The following is a 16,057-nucleotide window of genomic DNA, read 5'->3' as shown; positions in this document are numbered from 1 at the left end:
TTCTTCAGTGTCCAGAGAGCCTGCTCAAGAATACAGAGGTAGGACTCATCTGCATTAATTTTAGACACTCTGCATCTCTGCTAGACTCAATGGAAGACTACTTGCTTTCCTAGCCTATAATTTATATGACCGTTCTTGGCTGTGCCTTCAGGTGCGGATTGTACCTGAAGAAGCTGTGGAATTGACATCATCAGCACATGCAATATTGATAGTTAATCTTCCCAAGCAGTTCTGGATACACTGTTCCACAAGGGCTTTCATAAGACAATTGCTTAGGTACTACATTCAAAGCCAATTGGAAGTATGCACTGTCCTAGAAACAGCTTGGGTAAGGAACGATCATGGTTGTCAATGCACTTTCTTTTACAAAGTGTTGCTGTATAAGGTCCATCCAAAGCTGATTAAGGAGTTTGGGGTTTGATGCTTTGCCTCTGTGCTTAATCCTCTGGTGCTTTCCCAGCCTTCAAAAATCTCAGCAGAGCAGCAGAGGGTGTTCCTGGAAAGGAGCTCTGTGCAAAATAGCACGGGGTGATGCCTGCCCCTTTTTCTATGCAAGGGTTTACAGGATGTGCCTAGCCTGTCTGATAGGCTATGAATCCTCTTTTTGTAAGACACTTGTCAGTGGTAAGGATTATCCCTAAACCTTGCCTCGAGTAAACAAGCTAAACACTCCTCGTAGCTGAGATCCTGTTCCCCTTTGCCAGATTTCTTCTCTGAAGAGCCATCTTCTGAAGGAGATCAAGAGGATGCTGCTTCCTTATTGCTTTTGCAGCACTGCCATCGGTATTTGTACGCTGCAGTGTTTCCCAGTGCAGGAATCACTGCATCTTCTGTGTGTCCTGCACTTCAGTTGTCCCCATGTAGGTCAGGTTACAGCTGCTGCAGGTTGTGATGCAGAGACCAAATCCTTAGATGCTGTTGACAGCAATTCCTTGGAGCAGGCTGGGAAGTCCCCAAAGCAGATGCAGCCTTAAAATTGGTCCTGATTAGCATGAAGGGTCTGGTCCCAAATCTTACATTTGTAGACCTGCTCTGTACCATCAACATCTGGATCAAGAACAGCCTAAACTTCCATCACTGTGTACTTCTTCTGAAAGGGGAACTTAAAGGATGATGTTTGTTAAGGAGACGCAAAAAGGGTGAATTGAACATTACAGGCAGTGCAGGTTATGCTTATCATATTGAAAGACAAACCCAGTAAATCCCACCAATTAAGAAATCCTCGAGTAAGAGCAGAAGGGAGCTGGCTGGGTTAAGCAGCAGGAGAGGGAAATTATCAGAAGGTGTTGTTTGAATAGCTGAAGACAAAAGTAGGAAAAACTTCATAACCTCTGCCAAGTTAAATGTAAACTGGACTAAATATGCCAAAAAGAAGTTGAAGGAGCAACGTCATAAGAATAAGATATAAAAAATAAGAGTGTCTTCAATTATACGAAGGCCTGCCACATAGACTGGAGGGCCAATAAATATCAGGGTGAAAAGAATACTTGGAAAGGGGAAGAGCAGAGAAAGATCTTTCTTCTTTCTCTCTCTCTCTCTCTCTCTCTTTCTCTTTCTTTTACATGTGATGCCTCTGAGAAATGGGGAAGATTCCTACAACATCCAATACCTGACAGGGGAAAACCCACATGGCCACGTACCTGAGAACTAAATGTGATGCCTGTATACAAAACTTGGGTGAACTATAACTCAATAAGGAATGGGGGATAAATGACAGAGAAACATCAGCTTAGAAAAGGTTAGGTGATATGCTTGGGGTGAAATAAACTTATCTTCCCAAATGATGGGCTTGGAGTTGACTTGAAGGAGACTTTATGATAGATGGTCCCATCCCAGCAACAGCTCAATGCACAACAGTGGTGCAGAAAACAAGCTGAGTTTTATGTATTACTAGGGAAGCAGAAGAGAACAAAAAATGTGGCTATTAGATCTCTAAATAAACCCACAACTTAGTCACTCTTTGCATACTGAATGCAGTTCTGGCCTCCCCATCTCTGCAGGAAATAATTTAATCGGGACAGGTTCAGAGTAGGTCACCGTGCACAATGAATGATGGCTGTGTCTGAGGAACTGGTCTGGGACTTTCCAGACTGGACCAAAGACAGCCCATGGCTGTCTGAGACACTGGGGATCATCAATTCATCTCGCTTTTTAAATATAAGACCTAGGTAGCTTCAAACACCACTCATGTGAGTCAGGTTCAGAAGAAATTAAGTTTTTTTTTTTTTTTTTTTCCACAACAAAGTGCGGATCCATAGAGGTGACACAAATGATGCTATCAATACTTAAATTTTTCGTAGGTTGAAGTGGTGACTGTAAAAGCTCATGGGCGAGAAACCTTCTGAGGCTTGCCAAAGATGAAATGGTGGAGGAAACAGGCTTTACAGCTTCATTCCTTGTATCAGCAAAGCAGAACAGACCAGTGGTGAGACCAGTGGCTGAATGCTGCAGGGTAACAGGCTCTTGCAAACCTCTCAAACAGATGCTTTGTTCATTCCCAACATCGTGGCAAGACAACAAAAATAAAACTGTCTGAAACAGGAAGCTTGAAGAAATTCCAGCAATTTTTATTGATTTCAGCTTTTCCAGTGAAGCAAATACATACAGTACAGCCAAAACAAAACTGATACATTATTCTCACATACCTATATCTTACAGAATACACTGTATAGCTATGGACTGGTAGGCTAGGGTGGTCACAAACTGGTGTATGGTCAGAGAGGAATAAAACTGCCTACTGCCTTCTACTCGTCCATGAGGCTTCTGAAATGCTGGCGTGGGTTAGATTGTACATACACAAACAAACAAAGCATTTTATGAGAAAATAGACCAAAAAGCTCTGCTAAGCCCAGGACAGACAAGTATGGTATTTATTTACATGGTTGTGTGTCCTGCGCGCAAATCAAGCCCCAACTGCTCTTATTTCTGCTGCTGGCAGAGCTCACAGTGCTGCTAGCTATGGTCCTTCCCTCAGTAATTCTCCATCAGTACGACCCAGAGCGTGAGCTATGTACTGTGCCCCTGCCTCACCCGTATCACTGGGGATGCACCCTGCTTGGCTCTTGCATAAGTGAAAACCAGGAAAACAGCTCATTGAAGCAGGTGTCAGAGTTAAAGACGTGCCTTTAAAAAACAACGTCTCCCTAGAATGAAAAATGTTAACTTTGGAGGTGAGAACAGCATCCAAGTGCTGAGCCCTGTCCCTGGCAGAAGCATTGCTTGGAAAAGAATGTCCCAAACTGCTGGTTATGAGCAACACCAGTTACTCCAGTAAGTCTGATTTTCCCTTCCTTTCACAGCTGGGCATCAGGATCACTTCTCCTACTTGGGTAGAATCTGTAGTCCAGATTTTACAAGGAGAAACTGAGAGGAAAATAGAGTTGAGTATCAGAGAATTTCCTGGGGAAAAAAAACAGATGCAAAACAGCCCTGGGGTGGCAGAGCACTTCACACAGCACCCTGCTCTCTCAAGTTAGCTATATTTTGAGGTATGAGAGCAGCAACGTGCAGCAGCATAATAAGGAAATTAAGATTGGAAGGGACCTCTCTGGTCTGCCCAGCTCAATGCAGGGATAGCGTCAGAGCCAGATTGGGCTGCTCAGGGCTGTGTACAGTCAAGTTTGGAAGATCTCGAGGATGGAGACAGATTCTATTTTTATCATTTTATTAGCTTTGGAAGCAAAAAACTTTACTGTACTAATAACGTTTATGGGAATGATGTATCTGGTCCTTTGAGTTTAATATTTAGTAATGAAATCTCCAGTACTTGTAAATTTAATTGTGAGATGATTATCATATAGCTACAGCTCTTTGTGCCTAATATAGCACTATAGTAAACTGCATTACCGGCGAAAGCAGCAGCACTGTTTTAAAATAAAGCTTAAATAACAGCCAATTAGAATGAATTTCCTCAATATTCCATCATTACATTTTGTAGTTAGCTTTCCCCAATTAATTTTACAGGGAAAAACATTAGCTCCCAGGACTTCAGTCTGACATGTAATTACAGGAACAAATCTGAATGCAAAATTGCACGCAACATACTTTTACACCAAAACTGTAACAATCCTTCCTGTGGATACTGCAGCCATTATGGACGTCCATAGTCTTGGGTCCTGCCGAAAACATTTTGAACCATGAAATGAGAATGTATATCCAGCTACGTAACATCTGGCAGGTATGGCAAGGGCATGCCCACAGGCCTGGGCTCCTTTGCTGCTGTTTAAATGCTCCTGAAACTGTCCTACCGGATTCACCTGGTTCTAGCTCTCCACTTCAAAGGTGCTTTTTTCTCTTTCATTTGGCTGGGAGCTCTGCACAGAAAGCTCTCGACTGAACGTGGGTGAATGGAAGCAAATAGTTGTTGCTCATTAAAGTGCACAAGATTAAGCCACCCTTTGTAGTCCAAGAGAAAAACCAGCAGGCAAACGATCTCCCTCTCTGCGGACATGTGCTCCGTCCTGTCAAAACAGGGGACAAGTGCCCCTCCATTACTTAGGTCTGGAGCTGTGTTAAAGCCAACCTGAATGCTATGGATAGACCCTCGGCAGTCACGAATCACAGAATATCTGTCAAGTGAATGGGATATACCACTTGCCACCAAGTGAGGAGGATGACATTTGAAAAAAGCAAGACTGTTTTTCCCTTTCCAGACTCAGCTCCATAACTCGTCCTTCCCAAGCACCTCCTGAACCCTTGGCATCTGCAAAACAGGATCTGCTGCCCCTGCACAAATGCATCCTTAGCTGGTCCTTTCCCTGGGTGTCTGAGCTTCTGATTTCACACACATGCTTATACTCCTTTGCATATTAATGCTATTTCTTTACCTTGATCAGTACAAACAAACAGTGATTAAAAAGGCCACATCCCTCACTCTTGAGCCCTGGGTGGCAGTCAGTGAGTGACCCTGGGGAAAACAAACTCCTCCTGTCTCCAGCTCAGCTTCTCAAAAGCCACATTTGTCCAGGTACAGTCATGAGATGGTGTTGTTCCAGTGCTCAAAATGATTTGGGACCCGGTATATTCATGCTCTGCAGATGTGTTATAATTGTCTCCTCACATACAGCTTCAGAGAACGGTTACTGAGACCCAGGAGAAAATCAGCAGATGTCAATTTGCTTCTTGAGATAAAGAGTTCACATGACAGGAAAGAAAATACTAATAACTATAAGAGTTCATCGGAGAAAAAAATCAAAAGCAGAAAAGAAGCCCATGTTCATAAACGTTAGGAATAACCAGCCTTTTTAAAGAAGAGTACTGTTGTGTGTATCTGTTTAAAATAGCCATATGCAATGGGGGAACCTATAAAACTGGTAATTTTTGTACTTGTGAGTAAAAATAGGCTGTGACAAGTATTTAGTGTGGCAGCATTTGGTGCATGGATTGAGTGGAATTTATCAAAACTCTACAAGGGGGTTAAACTGCACAAATCAAACTGACTTCTGGTGGAAGACAGGGGGCTATGCCCGTAGGAAGATCCTACTCGCCAAGTGTGCACATGTATGTTGTCTGCATGCACACATACACAGCAACATGTACATAGTTACACAGACACACGCTTTGCAAAAAAAAATAATTATTGACATCAAGAAAGTATAACCTCGTTAAAAGTCCCTTCTCCCCCCTAAAAAGAAGAAAATGCTTAAAAATATCAGTATCATCCACATGAAATCCATATGTTTAGTTTGCTTTACAATTGAGTTTAACTCAGAAACAATCTACACCTTTAACATCCTAAGTAATTGTGAAAGGGTTGTCTTCCTGGACACGAACTTGTTCCAAATTCTGAAATGAAGAAAAATAAACAAAAAAAGAAATACCCAGATAATTAAAGCATTCAAGAAATCTTTTTCTTTACATTCAAAGCTAACTTTTAATCTTTTCCCTTGGCCTGTCCCCAGTTTCTGTGTCACCCATAGCTCTTCCCCCTGGACTCCCACACTCCTCTGAAGTATCACACTGAGTCCCAGTGGAAACCACCCAACAAAGCAAGAAGCGAAATTCATGCCTGGGGAGAAGGAGAGAAGTGGGATTTGCCATTTCCTCTTACATCGGGACTGTGCTTAGTTTGACTGCAAAGAGCATGTTGGGGAAGAGAGAAAATAATTAATTCTCCATGAACTCGATACCACCTAATAGAGAGACCTGATACCTGAAAAAATGCAGAACTGGTCAACACCTTTCCCTTCAGTGGGAATTATGAATCAGAAGTACTTTGCAGATTCAGACCTCATCCCACACTGAAAAAATATCCTAGTGATGCTCTGAAAAGTCTGCCCTTGATCTCTCCAACCTGGTTTCTCTGTTGGGATTGTTTGGATGGTACCACAGAGTTCCAAATTTTGACATGAGGCTACCGGCAGATTCTTAAGTGCTCATAAAATGTTTAAGGATAATGGTGTGAGGCATCACACAAAACACTTTGGGGATGACTAAAAAGAGCAAAATTCTGATGAGGCTCATGCACTGCTCCTCTGCCCCCAATCACCCTTTCCCCATGGATGTGGGCCCCGTTCTCACCTGCAGCCCAGAAGTGCATGGAGAGGCTTCTAAAATCTGGAGGAGAGAGTCCTGAAGGTTGTTCCAGCTAAAGATCCCATCATGTTCTTATCAAATCCTTGCTGAAAAAGCAGATGTATACAAAGTGCAGTGAATGTGCATTACCCTCAAAACTGATACTTATCTATTGCTGTGAGACAGCCTCCTGCCCAGTTCAAAAACTGTCCTCCACCTAAAAAGTGTGATTCATTCTCAAACAGCCTTTCTGTCCTCCCTCTGCATGCCCTCAACACGTAAACAGGCACCCTTGTGGATGGACTTCACCTTCTTGCTTTGTTCTCTGCCTGCTAGGAGCTGGACTCCTCCAGCTTTACTGAAGGAAACCTTCACGTAATCCTTTACTCAATGTTAATTCATCTTATTCCCTATCCTGGAAACATGGCAAAGATACATGCATGATGCATATATCCTTGCAGACTTCCAGCCTGCTTCTCTGATGTATATACCTATGTGATGAGCACAGGAGTGACTCAGTCACATCAAAATGAGTTGGCACAAGCTCCTGAGCAGAGCCTGGTGCAAAGCTACACGAACTCCTATGGAGAAAAGTCCCTAACCGTTAATAGAAGAATGATATTTAGGTTCTCTCTACCTTCCTGCCCCCAGGGTATTCCCCTTTGTGGATGTTACTCCTTCTCTTTAATTTGGCCCTTTACTCTCTGCAGGTGCTGCTGTTGTTGAGTTGGAAAAACCCAGCTCGTTCAAAGCAAGCCACTGGGAGCTAGGAGCTGGCTCAGCGCCCCGTCTGGCTTGGCACTTCCACAGTTTCTGTTGCAGGGAGCAAAACAAATCCTAAAATCTCTTCTTATTGCTTTTAAAGATTATCCTGACTGTAGGGGTGATGTGACCACAGGGAAGGGTTATGGATTGCAGAAGAAAATGGGGGAAAAGAGAGGAGGAACTTTCGTGAGGATTTGGCAGGATACACTGATCCTACACAACGGGCTGCGATGGGGAAATCCCTAAAGACAGCCCCGGGAGCTGTGGTTGCGACCCCACTGCCTCTTCCTCGGGCCGTATGTGGTGCCTGAGTGCTGTGTCACCGGTCCCGTGCCTCAGGCTGCTCCCAGCCCCTGCCCATACCCGCTGCTGAATCACGACCTCTGCAATCTCACTGTGAGTCAAGACCGGGGCTGCTCTGTCAGCCAGGAGGCAGAAGGGCTTTCCTTACCTGCTTCAGCACACTCTGCAGCTCCCTGTTCGACCAAAGATCTGTCAGGAGGAGGCGAGCAGCTTCAGCCGCTTTCGGACAGGAGCTGGGAAGATGAAAGCAGCGTGGGTGAATTCTGGATGGCTGCAGAGCAGCGGCCCACAGACATCAGGATGTGTTACCCATGGCCTACCTGAGCCATCCCCATCTGGGGCTGGCTCAGCCTGACAGAGGCCTGCCCGGGAAACCTCTGCTGTTCTCTCAGTGAGGTTACGCGACAGCAACCACTGGGGCCAGAACGGGACAAATGAAAAGGGGAAGATCAGAGCAGAGAAACTGAGCTGAAGGAGTGCTTCTGGAGTGTGAAATCCAGGAGAGTGAAAGAGGCGTGCAAAGGTGGCAGCCCGTCCCTGGGCTCTGTAGGGACATCGTGGGTGAACCCTCCGGAGGGCAGTGCAGGGAAGGGCTCCACGCTGCCTGTGGGGACGGAGGAGATGGGAGCATTCACAATAACAACATCTGTAACCAGAAGTCCTTACTCAGCACAAGTTAATAGATACTTGCTCATGTAACAGCTCCGAAACCATGAGTCATAACAGTATCTTCTATAATTTTGGAACATTTCATACGACAACCTAGATCTAAACCTCACTGCTGGTTGTTATCACTGCTCCTGATCTGCTGGACCACGTCCTGCCCGTGGGAGACTCCTGGTGTGGGCCTAGTGCGACAGCCCCAGCCTGTCTCAAACAGGGTGATGAAGGGGAGACCAGGCTCAGGACCCTCCCTGGCTCCCAGTTTTAGGAAAAGTGTCCTCAAAATGACGCATTAGAGGACAGGAGTGGCAGAGCGGTCATCAGGAACCACTTGGGACCTGCAAACACTGTTCCTGTGAGTGTGGAAGGACAGGAATCTAACCCCACTGAGTATATTTTGGGGCTTTCCTCTCACATAAGCAGCAGTCATTATCAAAGACCTCCTAGCATACAAGAAATTCCCAAATTTAATCTGGTTAGAATCACCACAGGGGTTGTGCCAATCACATATGTTGGTACTGCGTTGAGGACTGGGGGAGCTGTGCATAACCAGAAATTCTTGAGCAATGTTTTGGGACAGGAGAACTAGTTTTTATTGCAAAATTGTTTCTCTGGTTATAACCAACCTATACCCTGTCATCAGAATGACTATGCTTAAAAAAATGTTGTGGTTGAAAACAGTATCTGGCTGAAAAGCCATTGAAAAGCAATAAACTTTTGAGTTATTTAGGATTCAATAGTCATATCCCAGATACCTTTTTTCAGGGATATATTGTTTCACGTTGTTTTTCTGTTTCTAAGATAGACTGATTTTAATTTTTTTAAAATAATTTGCTTCTAATGATGCCAACTATGTTCTTTTTGCCATTGTGTCTTTAGAGCATATATAGCTGCAGCATACATAGCAGAGCTGTTCATTCTTATTTCGAACGATTGGTACTGGCTCTGTTACGCACAGAATATCCAGCGCTACTATTTAGGTATAAAAAGATTAAGCATGAACTGATGCAGCTGTGATGACAACCTCAATATGTAAAGTAACATGTCCTAAAAAAAGAGCTGGGAATAGTGTATAACTATAAAGTGTATACCATGGGGCAGAATATCAAGGACAGCTCATGTGGGGAAAAGTTTTTTTTGAAAACAAGCTGCCTGACCATCAAAGTTCATTTTAAGAACAGACTGTTTTTACAGTTTGAATCAGAAGATATGGAAAGACAACAGTGAATATGTCCACTGGGGCAGTGGTAGCAGTCATCCTGAAAGCTATTAATCCAACAAAATATAGCAAGAACCCAATCAGAAGGACTGAGGAGGAAAAGCATGACTGCAGCACAAAAGACAGTGCCTTTCAGCATGCATACCAAATTATGGGAACAATGCATATCAAATAATGGGAAAAAATGGGGGAACTTATGTTTCCTCAAAGGACAAAAATATCAAGAACCATAGGAGATGCCAAGAAATTCCTGCAAGAGGGGCTTCCAAGGAAAAGATTACAAAATTGATACCAAGATGCAATCTTTAGTAGAACTAGGAAGCTGGAAATTTGTGGGTGAGAAGAACTTTCTTCCACAGAATCTCTTCTGTGGAAAAGAAAAGGAATCAAGAAAAGAACAAAGAAAGAGAAATTGGAACAAGTCAGTGATAAAGGGGTTGAGAGACAGATTGCAAGTCTGATGCTCTAAAGTTACAGAAAGACATTTTGGAGATAAACTTTTGGTGCAGGCCAGAGAATTATTGAGAAAAATGATGATTTTAACAGTAAAATAACGTTGCTTGAAAATGAGAAGAGGACTATTTTTCAGACAGTTGCAGAAAAAAGAATAAAAGGACATCACAAAAAAAATCAGTAACGGGAGCTTGATTTTCAGAAACACCAACACACACACAAAAAGATAATATTCAATATTTTGGCAACCTGAATTAAAAATAACAGAGAGTGAGCAAACACCATCATCACTCTGAAGCCTATGTCATAGGGGAGGATATATGCAGGAGACTGAGACAATTATCTAATTGGGATGCTCCAGGAAGGAGAAGAAACCACAGCTATCAGATAAACTCCTGAACAGTTCATGCCTTTCACTCAGAACACAGCTACACGTAGCATTAAGAAAAAGAAACCCTGACTTTGAGGAGAGCTGGGTGTCATTTGAGAAGTACACGAGAAGGGAAAGTATACACAATTTACTTGTCTTTAGCCTGAAAGTTCTTCCTAAAATATGAATACAAAATTGTTCAAGCATGTTAAACACACATTTGAAGCTTACAGCTTCAAATGCTTACAGCTTCAAATGCAAAGAGAGACCAGTTCAAAAATCTAAGAAATATTTGGTAGGTGGCAGAATAAACATGTGCTGGGGAGCGTTACGCAGACACGTCAAGCAACCAACACCAATGCTTGGGGAGAAGGAAGTGTGTCCATAGGGAAACTAAGGCAAACAAAGAGAGAAAGCCCTGCAAAATGCTAACAAGGTGCGACATGGGATGGCCAGAGTTAGCCAATTTGTGAATTAGCAGGGTCAAGTCACTAGAGGGGAGATCTTTTTAACATCTGCCCTATGGGAACAGTCTGAAATAATATGGTTGGAATAAAATAGATTAGTCTCGGATGTCAATTGTTGGTGTTTTTTCATAAGAATCAAACAGCATAAAAATCCACGGGGACAGAAATGAATAAAGGAGTAAAAGGACGAATTCAAGTTCCTTTTTTGGAAAGGATCAGGGAGCTTCTCAGGAGGAATTTGTGATGAAGACAGGAGGAACACATTGAAGACATCTCCAGAGTTTAGTAACTCTCACAGTTCCATGACTCATTAGAAACAAAGCTCAACACACAAAACAGGCAAGACAATTAAGGTACGCACAACCCCAGTTGTGCAATATTCTGCTGAAGTAGTAAATTAGCCGATGACTTGTCTGAGAGAGCCAAAGCGGGACTTTAGGCAGAAGTTAATGCCATTCATAACAATGAAGACTTAGAAGAGGGCAGGGTTTTGTGTTAATTGGGCTTGTTGCAGAGTGGAAGCATATAAAAGCAGCAAAGTGACTGATATGTTGGCTGAGGTCCAAACTAAACAAAGAGGCCACTTCTAATGACTGAGTCTCTGCTGCCTTGAAACAAGTGGTAAGTTGTACGTAGTTTATCAAAGGATGATGGAGAAGGCATGTGAATGTCTTTTCATAACAGAAAACAACAGGTTACTTGCACAAGGTATTTTAAAACAAAGACAGATGGGAGGAGAGATGAGAGTCTTGGAATGGAGAATACATGATAATACTGTAAGCTCCATTGTAAGTCAAACACCAATTTGGCCAGAAAAGAGCACAAGGTTTGGCAAGGGTTGACAAGCTTTTACACAGGGCTATAAGGGGTGTGGATAACAAACAGGATGGAATTATTACCTGCAAAACTCAAACATAATCCCAGAAGAAAAAGTAGTAAAATATGTTGGGATTGTTTAGCTGTTGAACTTCATGGCATGTAGGTGAGTAGACCAGAGGATCTACTTATAAAAAGCAGATATATAAAAATATATATGGTTTGTCACAGCTGTATTTTGCCACTTGAGGTGGGTGCTCCAGCCAAAAGATGAATACATTTGAACATTAAATCAAGCATAATACCAATATAAAAGCTGTGCCTGAATCTCAGACCTGACCTTCATGGTAAGAGCTGTAGGAAGCTGTCAGTGAGAAGCCCAGGTACTAGGGATTCACGTTGCCTTCTGAACTTCCCTGCTCTGAGGGCTGGAATTTTTAACAGGTTTAAGATGTTGGTCCCTCAGTTCCTTTTATACTTTCTTAAAATTCAATGAGCAAATTTCCTTAGGCCCTTTTACAAATCCCACCCTGGATGGCTCATATCTGTTTCCAAGAAACCACTGCTGAGGATTTGTCTCTACCAGCATGCTTGAAATGTATCTGCACCCTCAATTTACAGGTACAGAGAAAGAATAATGCTTCACTGTGGCTCTGAAGTGTTTTCTGAAGGCTCTGATATTAATCTGGCTTTGCACAGAGTACAGGGGCTCAAAAATGTCTGTGTATGACCCTCTCCATGCCTTCTGCCCCAAACTCACCCATTTCGGCACAGGCTTACTACATTATTTAGCATGTTGCTTGTCAGGTAACACTTTCCCAGGTGTGGGTTGGACATGATGAGGTTCCTCAGAGTGTAACAAGCTGATGTCATGATCTCGCCATAGCTGTTGGTATTTCCAGACTGGAATGACAGGAGACGTGATACATCTGGGAGCACCTGGTGAGCTAAAGAGGTGGAATGTTCCAATCAACATTTAAATAAAACCTAGCAGAGGTGAATGACATTATTTGTGTTAGCACTATTCAATGCAAGAATGCAGTGTTATCCCCTGAAGGAGACACTAATAATGCTGGATGGTAATAGCATAATAGCCTTTCCTTGGTTTTCAGAGCTAAGAGGAGCGCTGCAGGCTTCTGGAAAGGTAATGATGTTGGTTATGGGTAGTCAAGTCCAACTCAGTTCCCCAAAAACTATCATCTGCACTACATCCTCATAACCCTGCAGAGTTGTTATTATCTATAAAGCATACCACAGGCTGGTAGAGACTGAGATAGCAGGCATGTTGCTAAGCCTTCATATATCACTTGTAATGGTCCTTTTGACCAGAACAAATGACACCGTTTTGCCCAGTCTGGCTGAGTCCTGTTATGGGGTTTATAAAGTGAGGTGGGCATATATTAGAGAGGTAGAAACTAGACTTTGTTCTGGAATCCACTGTGGTGGAAATTACTTACCCATGGTTTTGTGGAGAATAGGATGTCGGGACATATTGCTCAGCAAAGAAGCCCCAGACCGGACAACTTCAGAGCTGTTGGACTGCAGGAGCCGTGCTATGCGAGGCAAACCTTTTTCCTTCACACCAATCAGTTGGCTCATTGCGTTGGACATCTAGGAGACAGAACAGTGATGTCTCGTGACTTCCCATGCTGGAAGGACACAACTGCAATGATGTGCAGGTTCAGACAAACACAACCATGCTATAAAATAAGCATCTGCATAACACCTTCTCCTAGCGTAATCCCGCTTACTTTGTCATTTGCCCTTCTCCACAGGAGTTTGCAAAGTCAGCCTCCCATCCGCTGTCATACGACTGGGACTCCTGTCCTCTTTCTGGAGGCCTAGGGGGGGGACACTTGGTTGCCTAACTGATATTCCCAGTAGTTGGAGAAATTTTGCCTTTCATGTCCGCATTGCCCTTGCTCAGCTCCCTGTTGTGCTACAAGTAATAGGCTGCTTTGGAGCAGAAACAGCTAATGATACCTTTAAGAAACAAGCCAAAGGCCCAAAGTACACATCTTGGATGCTGATTTCATGTTTGTTTACGTAAATCTAAAAGATCTTAGGGTGTAGCCAATGCAGCTGAGTGCTCATGGACTTTGAAGCACATACCATTAATAAATTGCCCACTTATTAATAGAGTTTAATCTGACCTTCTTGGCTACTGCACCACCAGGCAGGCTGCTGGAGTTCATCATGCCCCTAGAGTGACACACATCCATCAACAGTGACATGGGAACGGGCTGGAAGGCGACCCCCTTCCATGGGGCTGAGACTCAATTTCCTTCCCATGCTCCAAGGATGCACAGATGCTGTATTACAGACTCACACCAGTGGGACTGAGATGTATATAGGTGAGAGTGGGAAGAGATTCAGACGCTTCCTCTGAAAGCTAAAGGGTTATAGTAAGCTTTGCAAGCTTCTTCCCTATTTTCTTTTTCGTTTTAGTGAGAACATACCCAGCAGCTCACCCCACCTCCAGCTCTGAGCTGGAGCAAGACCTCTGAAAACAAAAGTCACTTCTGCACATCCAGGTCCATTCCAAACATCCCTGCTAGAATGCTGAAGTAAGTTGTTGCACCACTTTCAGAACTGTTTTTGTTTGTTTGTTTGTTTGTTTTTCTTCCTCCCAAAGAAAACATTCTTGTGTAATGATCTTGATTGCCGAAAGCCTGTTTGTTTCCATGGAGCACGTAGCTCCAGCCCTGTGTCTCTGATCAGCTCTACCCTTACTGTGCCAGCCTTCCTCCCCCTTGTTATTAGTGGCACGGTTTTGTTAAATGGGAAAAGAAAAAAAAAATCCCTAAGTATTTCACACTGAAAGCCTTGTAACAAAAAAGAAAGACTCAGAACAAAAGCTCCCAGGAGATCGGAGCTGGCAGGTTAATGCCGTCCCAGCAGCGCAGGCTCCTTCCGTGAGTCACGCCGTGTTTCTGGGTGGAACGCTTCGCACACGTGACACACCTCTCCTACGTACTAAATAATTACCCCTTTATCTCCCTAGCCATCTTATTTAAATTGGAATTGATGAAGTTCGACACAGACAAGTCGGGGTTTGTCCTCATGAATGCAGCCTGTGAGGACATGCCCAGGGCAGCGATATTGGGCACTGCAAACGGAGCTGCTGTCGTGACGTGTCCCTTGCCAGCCCCAAGCCCATGCAACGTCCACAGCATCACACAGCCCGTGCCACCTCTGTGCTGCCACACTGGCGTGTACAGGACATCTGCAAGGGTAATTTTACAAGCAGCTCTGATGTGAGCACAATCCACAATCCACAGCACAACCCACCCTGTTATTAGAGCCACCTCCTGCTTAAGAAACACACACACGGGCGGCACACGCACATCCCTTAAAGCATTCTCCCTGCTTTAAGGACAATTGCCCACATCTGTGCACATCCTCACTGGTGTCCTGGGGGAGGGTGCCAGTACTATAGGTGCTGGTGATATGACCTACAGAGTGAGGAAACCCAGAGGAGCCCCTGGAAAGGCACACTGACCCTTGGGGCACTGATTCTAGCCCCCATGTGAACAAATTTCTGGCGTTTATAAGAACTTGAGATGGATCTTAATGGATCTTTCCACTGTGGAAAGATCTGCAATAGTGCAATAGTTTAAGGAGGACGTTTCCCTTCCTGACTACCATAAGGTGCTGACACATTTGGCTGAGTGTCTGCAGAGGAGAGGAGCGCTTACCAGTCCCCGGCTCGCAGTGAGGTTCTGCAGGGCTCCAGCACAAGCCTCCAGGGTGGCATCCTTCTTGCTCTGATCCATAAGGGACAGGTAGGTGCGGATGGCATCGGAGTGGTAGAGCCAGCTGGGCCCTTTGGGTTTAAAATCCTCCTCAGGAAGCGGGACACCATACTCATCATTCTACAAAGAGACAAGAAATGGGAAACTCAGATCCTGCTCCTCGCTTGCAGCCCCTGCATGGGGCTGAACATCACATTTCCAAGCCCTTTGGAGCACCTCTTACCTCCATTTTGCCACTCCTGCTGTTGAAGCAGCCTGTGAGAGTTTTGTCCATGTAAACGCTCCGGGCCATGTGGTTGAGCTGGGTGTATTTGTTGGGAACTTCGGCATCCAGGCGGTAGGAGAGGTTGTGCAGGATGCAGATGCAATTCTCCACAGACTGAAATCACCCCCAGAACAAAAATGCAAGGGTCGCATTAGGCAGAAATATGGGACAGTACTGCATATAGCTACAGAGAGGACATATACCATGCCATAGTTATCTTTTCTAGCAGCTACACTGTATAAGGTCTTAACACTGCCCAGAGGGCAGTGGAGGGGAGACAGAAGGAAGAGTAGACATGAATGAAGGCCTTATGGCCCAAACTGAGATCTGATGGATCTCAGTGAGCTGACTGACTTGAGGGACCTCATTAGGTCCCTCTGTCACTGTTCAGTTCCATAGCCAACTTCCAATGATTTTATCCAAGTCATGGCTACAGATTAGGGGATTTTTTATTTTTTATTTTTATTT

General features: G+C 44.0%; 1 protein-coding gene across 1 annotated transcript in view; it reads right to left on the bottom strand.

The window, feature by feature from the left end:
* Positions 1–2,548: 2,548 nt before the first annotated feature.
* The window catches only part of PKP1 (plakophilin 1), a 44,800-nt gene continuing 31,291 nt past the window's right edge, over positions 2,549–16,057 (bottom strand). The window contains exons 8-14 of the mRNA XM_035561443.1: positions 15,548–15,703; positions 15,268–15,444; positions 13,027–13,180; positions 12,330–12,516; positions 7,730–7,814; positions 6,520–6,620; positions 2,549–5,784 (exon numbers count right to left, since the gene is read on the bottom strand). Of these exons, the coding sequence (XP_035417336.1) occupies positions 6,549–6,620; positions 7,730–7,814; positions 12,330–12,516; positions 13,027–13,180; positions 15,268–15,444; positions 15,548–15,703 (831 nt within the window). The 3' untranslated portion in view covers positions 2,549–5,784; positions 6,520–6,548. The remainder of the gene's footprint in view (positions 5,785–6,519; positions 6,621–7,729; positions 7,815–12,329; positions 12,517–13,026; positions 13,181–15,267; positions 15,445–15,547; positions 15,704–16,057) is intronic.

The sequence above is a fragment of the Cygnus atratus genome, chromosome 24 (assembly GCF_013377495.2).
Source record: "Cygnus atratus isolate AKBS03 ecotype Queensland, Australia chromosome 24, CAtr_DNAZoo_HiC_assembly, whole genome shotgun sequence".
Classification (NCBI taxonomy): domain Eukaryota; kingdom Metazoa; phylum Chordata; class Aves; order Anseriformes; family Anatidae; genus Cygnus; species Cygnus atratus.
This window is presented reverse-complemented; position numbering and strand designations above follow the sequence as displayed.